Consider the following 14,403-nt stretch of genomic DNA (forward strand, 5'->3'; position numbering starts at 1 on the left):
CCTGGTGCTGCCTGCCTTGCTGTGTTCCCCCAGCCTCCTGATGCTGCCTGGCTTGCTGTGTTCCCCCAGTCTCCTGATGCTGCCTGCCTTGCTGTGTTCCCCCAGCCTCCTGATGCTGCCTGGCTGGCTGTGTTCCCCCAGCCTCCTGATGCTGCCTGGCTTGCTGTGTTCCCCCAGCCTCCTGATGCTGCCTGGCTTGCTGTGTTCCCCCAGCCTCCTGATGCTGCCTGGCTTGCTGTGTTCCCCCAGCCTCCTGATGCTGCCTGCCTTGCTGTGTTCCCCCTGCCTCCTGATGCTGCCTGCCTTGCTGTGTTCCCCCAGCCTCCTGATGCTGCCTGCCTTGCTGTGTTCCTCCAGCCTCCTGATGCTGCCTGGCTTGCTGTGTTCTAGAACATAGAACATAGAAGAATACAGCGCAGTACAGGCCCTTTGGCTCTCGATGTTGCGCCGATCCAAACCCACCTAACCGACACTAGCCCACTATCCTCCATATGCCTATCCAATGCCCATTTAAATGCCCATAAAGAGGGAGAGTCCACCACTGCTACTGGCAGGGCATTCCATGAACTCACGACTCGCTGAGTAAAGAATCTACCCCTAACAGCTGTCCTATACCTACCACCCCTTAATTTAAAGCTATGCCCCCTCGTAATAGCTGACTCCATACGTGGAAAAAGATTCTCATGGTCAACCCTAACTAAACCCCTAATCATCTTGTACACCCCTACCAAGTCACCCCTAAACCTTCTTTTCTCCAATGAAAACAGCCCCAAGTGCCTCAGCCTTTCCTCATACGATCTTCCTACCATACCAGGCAACATCCTGGTAAACCTCCTCTGCACCCGTTCCAGTGCCTCCACATCCTTCCTATAGTATGGCGACCAAAACTGCTCACAATACTCCAGATGCGGCCGCACCAGAGTCTTATACAACTGCAACATGACCTCAGGACTCCGGAACTCAATTCCTCTACCAATAAAAGCCAATACGCCATATGCCTTCTTCACCGCATAATTTACCTGGGTGGCAACTTTCAGAGATCTGTGTACATGGACACCAAGATCCCTCTGCTCATCCACACTACCAAGTATCCGACCATTAGCCCAGTACCCCATCTTTTTGTTACTCTTACCAAAGTGGATCACCTCACACTTACCTACATTGAACTCCATTTGCCACCTTTCTGTCCAGCTCTGCAGCTTATCTATATCCCACTGTAACCTGACACATCCTTCCTCACTGTCAACAACTCCACCGACTTTCGTATCATCCGCAAACTTGCTCACCCAACCTTCTAGCCCCTCCTCCAGGTCATTTATAAAAATGACAAACAGCAATGGTCCCAAAACAGATCCTTGTGGAACACCGCTAGTAACTACACTCCAAGATGAACTTTTACCATCAACTATTACCCTCTGTCTTCTTCCAGCCAGCCAATTCCTAATCCAAACCTCCAACTCACCCTCAATGCCACACCTCCTTATTTTTTGCAGTAGTCTACCATGGGGAACCTTATCAAACGCCTTACTAAAATCCATATACACCACATCTACTGCTTTACCCTCGTCTACTTCCTTAGTCACCTTCTCAAAGAATTCAATAAGGTTTGTGAGGCACGACCTGCCCTTCACAAAACCATGCTGACTATCCTTTGATCACATTATTCCTATCCAGATGTTCATAAATCCTATCCCTTACAATTCTCTCTAAGATTTTGCCCACAACAGAAGTGAGACTCACCGGCCTATAGTTACTAGGGTTATCCCTACTCCCCTTCTTGAACAAGGGAACCACATTTGCTATCCTCCAGTCTTCTGGCACTACTCCTGTAGACAACGAGGACATAAAAATCAAGGCCAATGGCTCTGCAATCTCCTCCCTTGCTTCCCAGAGAATCCTAGGATAAATGCCATCGGGCCCAGGGGACTTATCTATTTTCACCCTTTCCAGAATTTCCAACACCTCTTCCCTACATACCTCAAAGCCGTCCATTCTACTTAATTGTGACTCAGTATTCACATCGGCAACAATGTCCTGTTCCTGAGTGAATACTGACAAAAAGTATTCATTCAGTGTCTCCCCAATCTCTTCAGCCTCCACATGCAACTTCCCACTACTATCCTTGACTGGACCTATTCCTACCCTAGTCATTCTTTTATTCCTGACATACCTATAGAAAGCCTTTGGGTTTTCCCTAATCCTACCAACTAAGGACATTTCATGTCCCCTCCTTGCTGCTCTTAGCTCTCTCTTCAGGTCCTTCCTGGCTACCTTATAACTCTTAATCGCCCCAATTGAACCTTCACGCCTCATATTTACATAGGCCGCCCTCTTCCCTTTAACAAGGGATTCCAATTCCTTATTAAACCACGGCTCCCTCACACGACCCTTTCCTCCCTGCCTGACAGGTACACAATTCGGTACACATACTTATCAAGGACACTCAATAGTTGCTCCTTGAACAAGCTCCACATATCAATTGCGCCCTTCCCTTGAAGCTTACTTTTCCAAGCCACGCATCCTAAGTCGTGCCTCACCGCATCATAATTTCCCTGCCCCCAGCTATAACTCTTGCCCTGCAGTGCACACTTATCCCTCTCCACCACTAGAGTAAAAGTCACCGAATTGTGGTCACTGTCCTCAAAGTGCTCACCTACCTCCAATTCTAACACCTGGCCTGGTTCGTTACCCAGAACCAAATCCAGTATGGCCTCACCTCTTGTTGGCCTCTTGTTCCCCCAGCCTCCTGATGCTGCCTGGCTTGCTGTGTTCCCCCAGCCTCTTGCCTGTCTACCTTGGATTCCCGCACCTGCAGGTTTTTTTTGTCTTTAGCCTGAGGTCCCAACTTATTCATTCTGTAGAAACAATTGAAGCTACTGAACACTGCAAAGGTTATGGGCCCTGACAACATGCCAGCTGTGGTGCTGAAGACACCAGCAATAGTGACATCACATGCCAAGCTGTTCCTGTACAACCACAACACTGGCAGTTACCTACAAATGGGATTATGGTACTTGCATGCTTGTTTTTGACTGAGAGGTTTGCAATGGGTCAAAGATCCTTTTTCCTGCAGGAGAGACCTCTATGACTCTAATGGTGGGAAGTGTTAAGCTGTGGCCTGTCCATACAGAACAAAGTAAATCCAATTTGACCCATCACCACCCATAAGACCATAAGATATCGGAGCACAATAAGGCCATTCGGCCCGTCAAAACTGCTCCAGCAATAGAATATGGCTGGTATGTTTCTCAACCTCATTTTTCAGCCTTCTTCCTGAAACCTTGATCCCAGACTAATCAAGAACCTGTCTATCTCTATCTTAAGTACTTTGTCAATGACCAGGCCTCCACAGCCCTCTGCAGCAATGAGTTCCACAGAGTCACCACCCTCTGGCTGAAGAAATCCCTCCTCATCTCAGTTATAAAGTGTCGTCCCTTTGCCCTGAGGCTGTGCCATCAGCTCCTTGTTTCTCCTATGAGTAGAAACACCTTATTCAGGCCTCTCAGTATTCTGTAAGTTTCAATCAGATCTCCCTCATCCTTTTAAGCTCCGTAAAGTATAGGCCCAGAAGGGCCTATATGAAGGCCCTTCACCCCTGGGATCATTCCTGTAAACCTCCTCTGGACTCCATCCAAAGCCAGCACATCCTTCCTTAGATACAGGGCCCAAAACTGCTCACAATATTCCACATGCTGTCTGACTAGAGCCTTATGCAGCCTCAGCATTACATCTATGCTCTAACCCTCTCAAAATGAACACTAACATTGCATTTGCTTTCCTAACTGCCAACTGAACCTACATGTTAACCTTAAGAGAATCCTGACCTAGGACTCCCTAGTGTGCACAACCTCACACTTTCCCACATGATATTACATCTGCCCCTTCTTTGTCCACTCTCCTAGTCTGTCCAAGTCCTTCTGCAGCCTCCTTGCCTCCTCAACACTACCTGCCCCTCCACCTGTCTTTATACCATCTGCAAAATTAACAATAATGTCCTCAGTTCCTTTGTCCAGAACATTAAGGCAGCATGGTGACTCAGTGGTTAGTACTGCAGCCTCACAGCACCAGGGATCTGGGTTCAATTCCCGCCTCAGGCGACTACCTGTGTGGAATTTGCACATTCTCCCTGTCTCTGTGTGGGTTTCCTCCCACAATCTAGAGATGTCGAGATTAGGTGAATTGGTCATGCTCAATTGCCCAGTGTTAGATGCATTAGTCAGGGGTGAATGTAGGGAATGGGCCTGGGTGGGTTACTCTTTGGAGGGTCGGTATGGACTTGTTGGGCTGAAGGACCTGTTCCCATACTGTAGGGAATCTAATCTAATGTACGGCGTGAATAGTTGTGGTTTCAACACTGACCCCTGCAGAACTCCACGAGTCACTGGTTGCCATCCTGAAAAATGCCCATTTATCTCCACTCTGCCTTGTGCCCATCAACCAATCCTTTACTTATGCCAGTCCCTTGCCCCTAACACCATGGGGTCTTATCTTATTTAGCAGCCTCTTGTGCAGCACCTTGTCAAAGGCCTTCTGGAAATCCACATCTACTGGCTCCTTTGTCTTAACTTGCTCATTACCTCTCAAAGAATTCTAACAGATTTGTTATCCATGATCTTCCCTCTACAAAGCCATTACTAGGTCCTATTTTATGATGCACTTCCAAGTACTCCACAATCTTTTCCTTAATGATGCACTCTCAAATCTTTCTGGAGCTGATAAGGGAAGGTCTTGCTAATTGACCAATAGTTTCCCTTTCTCCCTTCTTAAACAGGGGTGTTACATTAGCCATTTTCCAGTCGTCTGGAACCCTCCCTGACTCCAGTGATTCCTGAACGATCACAAACAATGTCTCCGCAATCTTCTCAACCCTCTCCTTCAGAACATCTGGGGTGTCACTCATCTGAGCTTCAGACCTTGAAGTTTCCCAGCACCTTCTCCTTAGTGATGGCCTCTACACCCAGATCTGCCCCCTGACTCTCTTGAAGTTCTGGTATACTGCTAGTAAACTGCACCATGAAGAATTATGTGAAATACCTATTCGGTTCCTCTGCCGTTTCTCTTGCAAGCTTCTTTGGTATTACTAGCTAACTTACTCTCAGAGCTGAAAATGTGTTGCTGGAAAAGCGCAGCAGGTCAGGCAGCATCGAGGGAACAGGAGAATCGATGTTTTGGGCATAAGCCCTTCCTCAGGAAGGCTTATGCCCGAAACGTCGATTCTCCTGTTCCCTGGATGCTGCCTGACCTGCTGGGCTTTTCCAGCAACACATTTTCAGCTCTGATCTCCAGCATCTGCAGACCTCACTTTCTCCTCAAAGATTTCAACTTACTCTCAGAGTTCATCTTCTCCCCCTTTGTTGATTTTTTAGTTGCCCTCTGCTGGTTTTTACAGATTTTCCAGTCCTGTAGTTTCCCACTAACCTTCACCATATCGTACGTTTTATCTTTTGCTTTTATGCTGTTCATGAGTTCCCTCGTCAGCAATGATTGCCCCATCCTCCCCTTAGTATGTTTCTTCTTCCTTGGGATAAATTTCTGCTGTGCCTTCCCATTACCCCCCAAAAACCTTTGTCATCACTGCTCTACATCTTCAATGCTGGGCTTCCCTTCCGATCAACTCTAGCCAATTCCTTCCTCATTCTGGATTAGTGGTGCTGGAAGAGCACAGCAGTTCAGGCAGCGTCCAAGGAGCAGTAAAATCGACGTTTCGGGCAAAAGCCCTTCATCAGGAATTTGCCCGAAGCGTCGATTTTACTGCTCCTCGGATGCTGCCTGAACTGCTGTGCTCTTCCAGCACCACTAATCCAGAATTTGGTTTCCAGCATCTCCAGTCATAGTTTTTACCTAATTCCTTCCTCATGTGTTTGTAGTTATCTTTATTCAACTGTAATCGTGTTCCATCTGATTCCAGCTTCTCCCTCTCCAATTGCAGGGTGAATTCTATAATATTATGGTCACTGTCCCCTAGGGGTTCCTTCACTTTCAGCTCCCTTATCAAGTCTGCCTCATTACACATCACCAAATCCAGAACTGTCTGTTCTCTAATGGGCTCTGCCACAAGTTATTCCAAGGAAAAACACCCCTTGGACTTTCTTAGGATCCACTACAACCTGATTTTCCCAGTCCACCTGCACATTGAAGTTAGCCCATGATTATTGTAATACTGCCTTTCTTACTTGCATTTTCTATTTCTTGATTTCCTTTCTTCCCCACGTCCTGACTACTGCTTCAAGGCCTGTACATAACTCCTATCAGGGTCTTTTTGCCTCGGCAGTTCCTCGACTCTACCCACACAAAATCTACGCCTTCCAACTCTCTATCACTTCTTGCTATCAATTTAATTTCATTTCTTACCAGCAAGATAACACCGCCCCCTCTGGCCATCTGCCTGTCCTGTCGATAGGATGTGCATCCTTGGATATCTAGATCCCAGCCCTGATCCCCTTCCAGCCGCGTCACTGTGATACCTTGTAACATCGTCAACAACACCCCCCAACTAATCAGTTTAAAGCCCTATCCACAGGCCTAGTTATGCAATTCGCTAGGACTCCCATCAGTACAGCTCCCTCCTTCCCTAGTACTGGATCTTTTCCCTCCCACTCCAAGTTCCTCTGCAGCCCAGATGAGAGATCCTGAACCCAGGTACCAAGAAGGCAACGCAGTCCTCTGGACTCTCGATGCTGGTCACAGACAACAGTGTCTATTCCCCTGACTTTTACAACTACATTTCTCTTTAATCGCCCCCCTTGAATGGCTCTTGTGCCACAGTGCTACAGTCGGTTTGCTCATCCTCCATACAACCCACGATCCCAGCCACCCAGAAGCAAGAATCTCAAACCTCAAGCTCAAGGGCTGAGGCACCTTCGCACCACCTCCTGGATTCCTCTACCTGCCTCGCTTGTAATCACATCCTCCTGTCCCTGTCCGCTGACCCAATTTGAGGTATTTAATCTAAGGGGTGTAACTGCTTCCTGAAACACAGCATCCAGGTAACTCTCCCCCTCCCTGGTGTGTCTCAGTGGTTGAAGGTCAGACTCTAGTTTATCAACTCTGAGCCAGAGTTCCTCAAGCAACCAACCTTTGCTCCAGACATGGTCACTATGAACCACAGTCATGAACCAGGAAATTTGGAGGCAGTGTGGGAATTCATGGCAGAATGGAAGAAATGCTTTTGGTGGCCTTTTGGCTCATAGTTTGTAAAGTTTTTTTTTAAACAGGATAAAGCTGGGGTCCACCAGCTCACGCATTATACAGGCACAGTGCATTGCCTAGCCCGGCATCTCTATTTTTATTTAGTTAGTCTGTAACTTGATTACTCAAAAATTTCTGACTGGTCTTTTAGTCTGTAATCTGTTCATATTCCTCCTGAGCTGATAGTACACTCGGTTCTGCTGTTACACATGTTTCTTCAACACAAATTGGCTTTGACCCGATTGAAGAATTTAGACTGTTAGCTGTAGAATGCAAACTTTCCTTACCTGTATTGGCCATAATACGATTCTGGCCCCATGGGTTTTAATGGCACGGCTATTACACAATTTTCTTATCATGCGAGATCACACGAGAACTGTCATGTTTTATCAGAATCGATTATAACCTAAAATAGTCAAATTAGCAGCTATTACCAACCAATGAATTCATGGTTTTCCTGTCTCTGGGATCCCAACCCTGGGCTTCAATTTATCCTGTTAGAAAAAAAAACTTTACAAACCATGAGCCAAAAAGGCAACCAAAAGCATCTCTTCCCTTCTGCACTGAATTCCCACACTGTCCCCGAATTTCCTGAATTCTAAACTGATTTGGGTGTGTCCCACCCTGGAAGGGAGTTCTCCTTCCTGACACTGTGAAGCTTACATATCACCGTATACCCCATCAGCCTGCTACTTTCAACCATCCGTAAAGTGAGGAAAAGTAACATTGACGGTGCAATCAAATCCTCTTTATAGATCAGTTTCCTACAAACCACTGGCTTAGTTTGGGTTCCATCAGGGTCGCGCCCCTCCACACAAGGATAAAGGAACTGAAGTCTAGCGATGAGGTGAGAGTGACTGCCCTTGACAACAAGGCAGCATTTGATTGAGTGTGGCATCAAAGAGTTTGTGAGTCCATTCAGTATAGTTGCCTTTATTGATCAGAGTACTGAGTATTGGAGTTGGGAGGTCATATTGCGGTTGTACATGACATTGGTTAGACCACTTTTGAAATATTGTGTGCAATTCTGGTCTCCTTCCTATCGGAAGAATGTTGGAAAACTTGAAAGGGCTCCAAAACAATTTTGCAAGAACGTGCCAGGGTTGGAGGATTTGAGCTATAGGGAGAGGCTGAATAGGCTGAGGATGTTTTCCCTGGAATATCAGAGGCCGAGGGATGACCTAATAGAGGTTTATATAATCCCAAGGGGATATGGATAGATATCTCCCAGGGTAGAGGAGCTCAAAACTTGAGGGCATATTTTTAAGGTGAGAGGGCGGCACGGCGGCTCAGTGGTTAGCACTGCTGCCTCACAGCACCAGGGTCACTAGGTTCGATTCCAGCCTCGGGCGACTGTCTGTGTGGAGTTTTCACATTCTCCCCGTGTCTGCGTGGGTTTCCTCACACAGTCCAAAGATGTGCAGGGCAGGTGAAATGGCCATTCTAAATTGTCCATAGTGTTAGGTGCATCAGTCAGAGGGAAATGGGTCTGGATGGGTTACTCTTTGGAGGGTCGGTGTGGACTGGTTGGGCCGAAGGGCCTGTTTCCACACTGTAGGGAATCTAATCTAACATCAAAGTGACCTAGGGGTAACCTTTTCAGGCAGACGGTGGTACGTGTATGGAATGAACTGCCAGAGAAAGTGGTGGAGGCTGGTACAACTACAACATTTAAAAGGTATCTGGATGGGTATATGAACAGGAAGGGGTTAGAGGATATGGGCTAAGTGCTGGCAAATGGGGCTAGATTAATTTAGGATCAGGTCGGCATGGAAGAGTTGGACCAAAGGATCTGTTTCTATGCTGTACATTTTGATGATTCTATTTTCAACTATTCAGATAGTGAAGCAGTCTGTGCCCTTATGCAGCATGACCTGGACAATATCCAGGCTGTGGAAATTAACATTCAGGCCATGCAAATGCCAGGCAATGACCTTCTCTAACAAGTGTGATTCTAACTACCACCTTTGACATTCAATGGCATTATGTTCACCGAACCGCCCAGTACCAATACCCTGGGGTTTACCATTGACCAGAATAGCCATATCTTATTGTGGCTACAAGAGCAGTTCAGAGGCTAGAAGTCCTGCAGCAAGCCACTCAACTCTGATTAAAAACCAAATGAACTGCAGGTGTTGGAAATCTGAAACAAAAACAGAAATCGCTGGAAAATCTCAACGTGTCCGGTAGAATCTATGGAGAGAAATCAGAGTTAACGTTTCAGGCCCAGTGACACTTGTTAATTTCTAACTCCCTAAAACTGTCCACCATCCACAAGGCATGAGTCAGGATGTGACAGAATACTCCCCACTTCCCTGGAATGGTGCAGCTCTGACAGCAATCAAAGATCTTACGTCACCGTCCAAGATAAGTCAGCTCATTTTATTGGCACCCCATGCCACACCTTCAACATGCATTTCCTCCACCACAAGCACACAGTAGCAGCAGTGTACACCATAACATGTGCTGCAACAACTCACCATTGCTCTTTACACAACCTCATGGTCCCTTCAAACCAGAAAGACAAGAGCTGCAGATATATGGAAACTCCTACCATCTGCAGGTTCCCTTCCAAGTTGCTCACCTTCCTGACTTGGAAACATGTCACATTTTTTCAGCTGTTAGGTGAAATGATGGCACTCCCTTCCCAACAGCACTCTTACATGTCTGTTCAATTGCTGCATTGCAGCAGTTCAAGAAGGCAGCTCACCATCACCTTCTCGAAGGCAATTAGGCTCGGACAGTGAACAACGTCCACCAGAGAGTCAGAAAATACCGTTTACAGACGTACATCAATATACAGTGTGCACAGTCACATAATGAGTTGCTCAGTAAGGAAGATTAAAGGGTCAGCACTGTGAATAAGCCAATTTGCCTGCTGACCTGTAATATTTAATCTAAATCAGAAATACATTAACCCAATCTGTGAGGGATGTTGCAGTATTATTATTATTATTCAGGCTTCACTCTGTTTCCCCAAAGTAAGCACTGCAATAGTAGATTGTGCCATTATTCAGGTTTTGGGAATGCACAGAATATAGCAGCCACCTGGCCCTGCAAGGGTGCTCCTGCATTCAATATCATCATGGCTAACCATCCAACTCAATGCCTTGCTCATACTTTATCCCCTTTGATCCTTTTAGATCTAAGAACTATATCTTACGACTTCCTGAAAACATTCAACAATTTGGGCTGTACTGCTTTCTGTAGCAGAGAATTCCCCAGGCTCACCACTCTCTGGGTGAAGACATTTCTCCTCATCTCCATCTGAAATGGCCTCCCCTTACGTTCAAACTGTGACCCCTGGTTCAGGACTTCCTGGTCATCGAAGCAGCCTTTCTGTATTTATTCTGTCTCGTCCTGTGAGAATCTTACCGATTTCTATGAGATCCCCCCCCTCAGTCTTCATAAATGGGCAGCATGTTGGCTCAGTGGTTAGCACTGCTGCCTCACAGTGCCAAGGACTCGTGTTCGATTCCTGCCTTGGGCGACTGTCTGTGTGGGGTTTGCATATTCTCCCCGTGTCTGCGTGAGTTTCCTCCAGGTGCTCCGGTTTCCTCCCACAAAGATGTGCAGGTTAGATGAATTGGCAACGATAAATTGCCCATAGTGTTAGTCAAGGGTAAATATAGGATAGGAGAATGGGTCTGGGTGGGTTATTCTTTGGAGGGTCAGTGTGGACTTTTTGGGCCGAATGGCCTGTTTCCACACTGTAGGGAATCTAACCTAATCTAAGTAGATCACAAAATACTAAAACATATAAGTCATAGAGTCACAGAGATGTACAGCACAGAAACAGACCCTTCGGTCCAACTCGTCCATGCTGACCAGATATCCCAACCCAATCTAGCCCCACCTGCCAGCACCCAGCCCATATCCCTCTAAACCCTTCCTATTCATATAGCCATCCAGATGCCTTTTAAATGTCGTAACTGAACCAGCCTCCACCACTTCCTCTGGCAGCTCATTCCATACACGCACCTCCCTCTGCATGAAAAACTTGCCTCTTAGGTCCCTTTTAAATCTTGCCCCTTCCACCTTAAACCTATTCCCCTCTAGTTCTGGAGTCCCCACCCAAGGAAAAAGACTTTAGCTATTCACCCTATCCATGCCCTTCATGATTTTATAAACCTCTATAAGGTCACCCCTCAGCCTCCGTCACTCCAGGAAAAATAGCCCCAGCCTATTCAGCATCTCCATATATCTCAAACCCTCCAACCCTGGCAACATCCTTGTAAATCTTCTCTGACCTGTTGTGAACACTTGTTATTAACAATATTGATGAAAGTGTCAGCATTTACCTTTATTGTAATATAAACCAGAGAGCAATTTTCTGAGTCTACACATGTACATTAATCACAGACATCCAGCAGTTCCCATCAGACACCCCATTCCACCACAGGGTGCACTGTTGTGAGAGACCTGGTACTGAACAGACTTGATACTGATAGAGTCGAGAGTGTAGTGCTGGAAAAGCACAGCAGGCCAGGCAGCATCCTAGGAGCAGGAGAATCGACAAATTGGGCAAAAGTCCTTCGTCAGGATTGATACTGATAGACCTCACTGATAGACTTTGGACTGAAATCATATAATGATTAGCATTGCATTAAAAATTCAGATTGACACTTCCAAGAGTGAGTGAATTCTTGACTGTGTGAAAACTGATAATTGCTGTCAAATAACTTTGGTAAGTTTAACTTTACCAGTCTGGAGCCTTATTCCACCAACGTTCATAATTAGATTACCTACATCGTGGAAACAGGGCCTTCAGCCCAACAAGTCCACACCAACCCTCCAAAGGGCAACCCACCCCCCTCACTAATGCACCTAACACTACAGGCAATTTAGCATAGCCAATTCACCTAACCTGCACATCTTTGGACTGTGGGAGGAAACCAGAGCACCCAGAGGAAACCCACACAGACACGGGGAGAGTGTGCAAACTCCACACAGACAGTCGCCCAAGGCAGGAATTGAACCCAGGGCCTTGGTGCTATGAGGCAGCAATGCTAACCACTGAGCCACCGTGCCACCCGATGTTGGGAATTTACTTTTACACTGTTTTAATCAGTCTCTTCTCTCCTTCCCTCTTACTTCTTTTTGGCTTTGCTAACTTTAATCTGCTTTCTGAACATGACTTAAATCTGCTTGATGTTCCCTAGTTGAGATTCTACACTGTCTCAGTGTGGATTCTTCAATCTTTCCCAATGACAAAGCGATACTGACTGTGTTGGGGGTGCTGTGCTGGATCAGACACTAGATTAGAGCAAGTCTCCATTCAACAGCTTACAAAAACCAGCTGCCAATGAACTGAACGCCAAATGCTGGGTTCCCTCACCACTCACCACTCTATCTAAATAGGAAGATAGAACTAATTCAGGGAACGATGAAGCAATTAGCTTCAGTAAGGTAGGTGCAAACAAAAAACTAAGAATATAATAGAGTATTTGGCACAGATTTTAAAAGGCAGGTCCTGTTTGAATTCTTTGAATACGTAGCAGAAACACAAGGCAAGGGTAACATAATAGTTTAAAAATATTTGCATTTGTAAAATTCCTTCACTAAAGTACAGCATGGTAGACTCATGACTAAGCTCAGAGTATGTAAAGTCAGGGTCAACAAGTAGAACAGAGAGCAAGCAGCCTGCAGAATAGACAGCCAGGCTAAATGTAGTCACTTGATTGGCAAATGGTTGGGAGTGGTATTCCACAGGGATCAGTGCTGAAACCACTGCTGTACAAAGTTCACAAAGACCATTTGGACTGAATGATTGGAAATGCAGTTTGTACCCATTTGAGGGTCTGGGGCACAATTCTGTTAATAGTGTGAAAAGGTATGACAAAAGAAACAAGAAAAAAATGGTCAATATACTGAATTGGACTATAACAGCAAATGAATTTCAATATAGGTAAGATTCAGGTGTTACAGTTCGATAGGTTGAATAAGGACAGCTTTGATAGTAGGAGTCTTAACTGGGTTACAGGCATAAAAGAATCCAATTGGATAATGAAGCCAATGGATCCAGTGGATTCTGAGGAAGGGTTACTGGACCCTAAAGGTTAACTCTGATTTTTCTCCACAGATATGCTAGACCTGCTGAGTTTTCTGTTTTTGTTCCAATGGAACAATTGCTGAAATTAGTGATGCAGCTTAATGCGATAAAACTGAGCAAATTAAACACAGGCTTTCACTTTGATGGATAGTATTGAAAAGATGAGGAGTTACATTCACCTTTGAACTGGGGAGGTCAGCTGCCAGGCAGGAACCTGAGTACAGAAAGTTAGATGCCCTTAGATTTGAGAATTCCCATTCTCAGATTCTATCCACACACATTTTTAATCTATCCTTGAGGGCAAAGTGAATGTTTGCATTTTTCCCCACACTGAACCCTTGATTCCCGAAAGAGTAGGACTTTTCACTGGACCCTACGTGTTACTGGAATATTTCCAAAGCCATAGATTCAGAGCTAGAGGATGGCAAGTTCTGTAACGCTCTCTTTAAATGCTTTTTCTGTTTTATTTTTCCAGGCAACGTTTAAGGGCTGGATGAACATAATGTTCGCTGCCGTTGATTCACGAAATGTGAGTATATCACGTCTCATTACATTCCAGTTTCTATACAGGATAGGGAAGGAAAATGTAGAGAGCAAGGGTCAGAGGGTCAACCTTCTCCCGGTTGCTGGTAATACCTGAATGTTGCGAGTGCATAGGAGAGCCTGGTTAGACTCTAGTTACTTGAGCAGGTGACCCAGGCTGCATTTCCTCAGTACTGCACTGACAATATTGGCCTTCATGACCTCCCAGCGACCTGCTTAACAGCTTATCCAACAATAGGGCAGGAACTTGCTTTTTCATCATCAGCAGCAGGAACTTTATTCTGTTCCATTCTCTGCTTTAGGAACAGCAGGCCAGAAGATTCCAGAACAGGACTATTCTACACATTGCCATCATCTTATAAGATGATCATTGAGACATTGCACTCATGCAGAGACTTTTAAAAATTTCCTTTATTCATTCAGAGAAGAGGGCATCAGTGGCTAGGCCAATATTTATTGCCTGTCCTTAATTGGGTGGCACGGTGCCTCAGTGGTTAGCACTGCTGCTTCACAGCACCAGAATCCCAGGTTCGAGTCCAGTCTGGGTAACTGTTTGTGTGGAGTTTGCACATTCTCCCTGTGTCTGTGCAGGTTTCCTCCCACAGTTCAAAGGTGTGTGG

At 45.9% G+C, this 14,403-nt stretch overlaps 1 protein-coding gene across 10 annotated transcripts in view; it reads left to right on the forward strand.

Moving 5' to 3' along the window:
- scn5lab (sodium channel, voltage gated, type V-like, alpha b) overlaps positions 1-14,403 on the forward strand; it is a 469,981-nt gene that overhangs the window by 430,289 nt on the left and 25,289 nt on the right. For all 10 annotated transcript variants that reach the window (XM_087987589.1, XM_087987592.1, XM_087987588.1 and 7 more), the window contains one exon: positions 13,716-13,769. In XM_087987589.1, the coding sequence (XP_087843715.1) occupies positions 13,716-13,769 (54 nt within the window). The remainder of the gene's footprint in view (positions 1-13,715; positions 13,770-14,403) is intronic.

This window comes from Chiloscyllium plagiosum, unplaced genomic scaffold, assembly GCF_037043375.1.
Source record: "Chiloscyllium plagiosum isolate Xiang-an unplaced genomic scaffold, Cpla_swu_hap1 HiC_scaffold_5, whole genome shotgun sequence".
Classification (NCBI taxonomy): Eukaryota; Metazoa; Chordata; class Chondrichthyes; order Orectolobiformes; family Hemiscylliidae; genus Chiloscyllium; species Chiloscyllium plagiosum.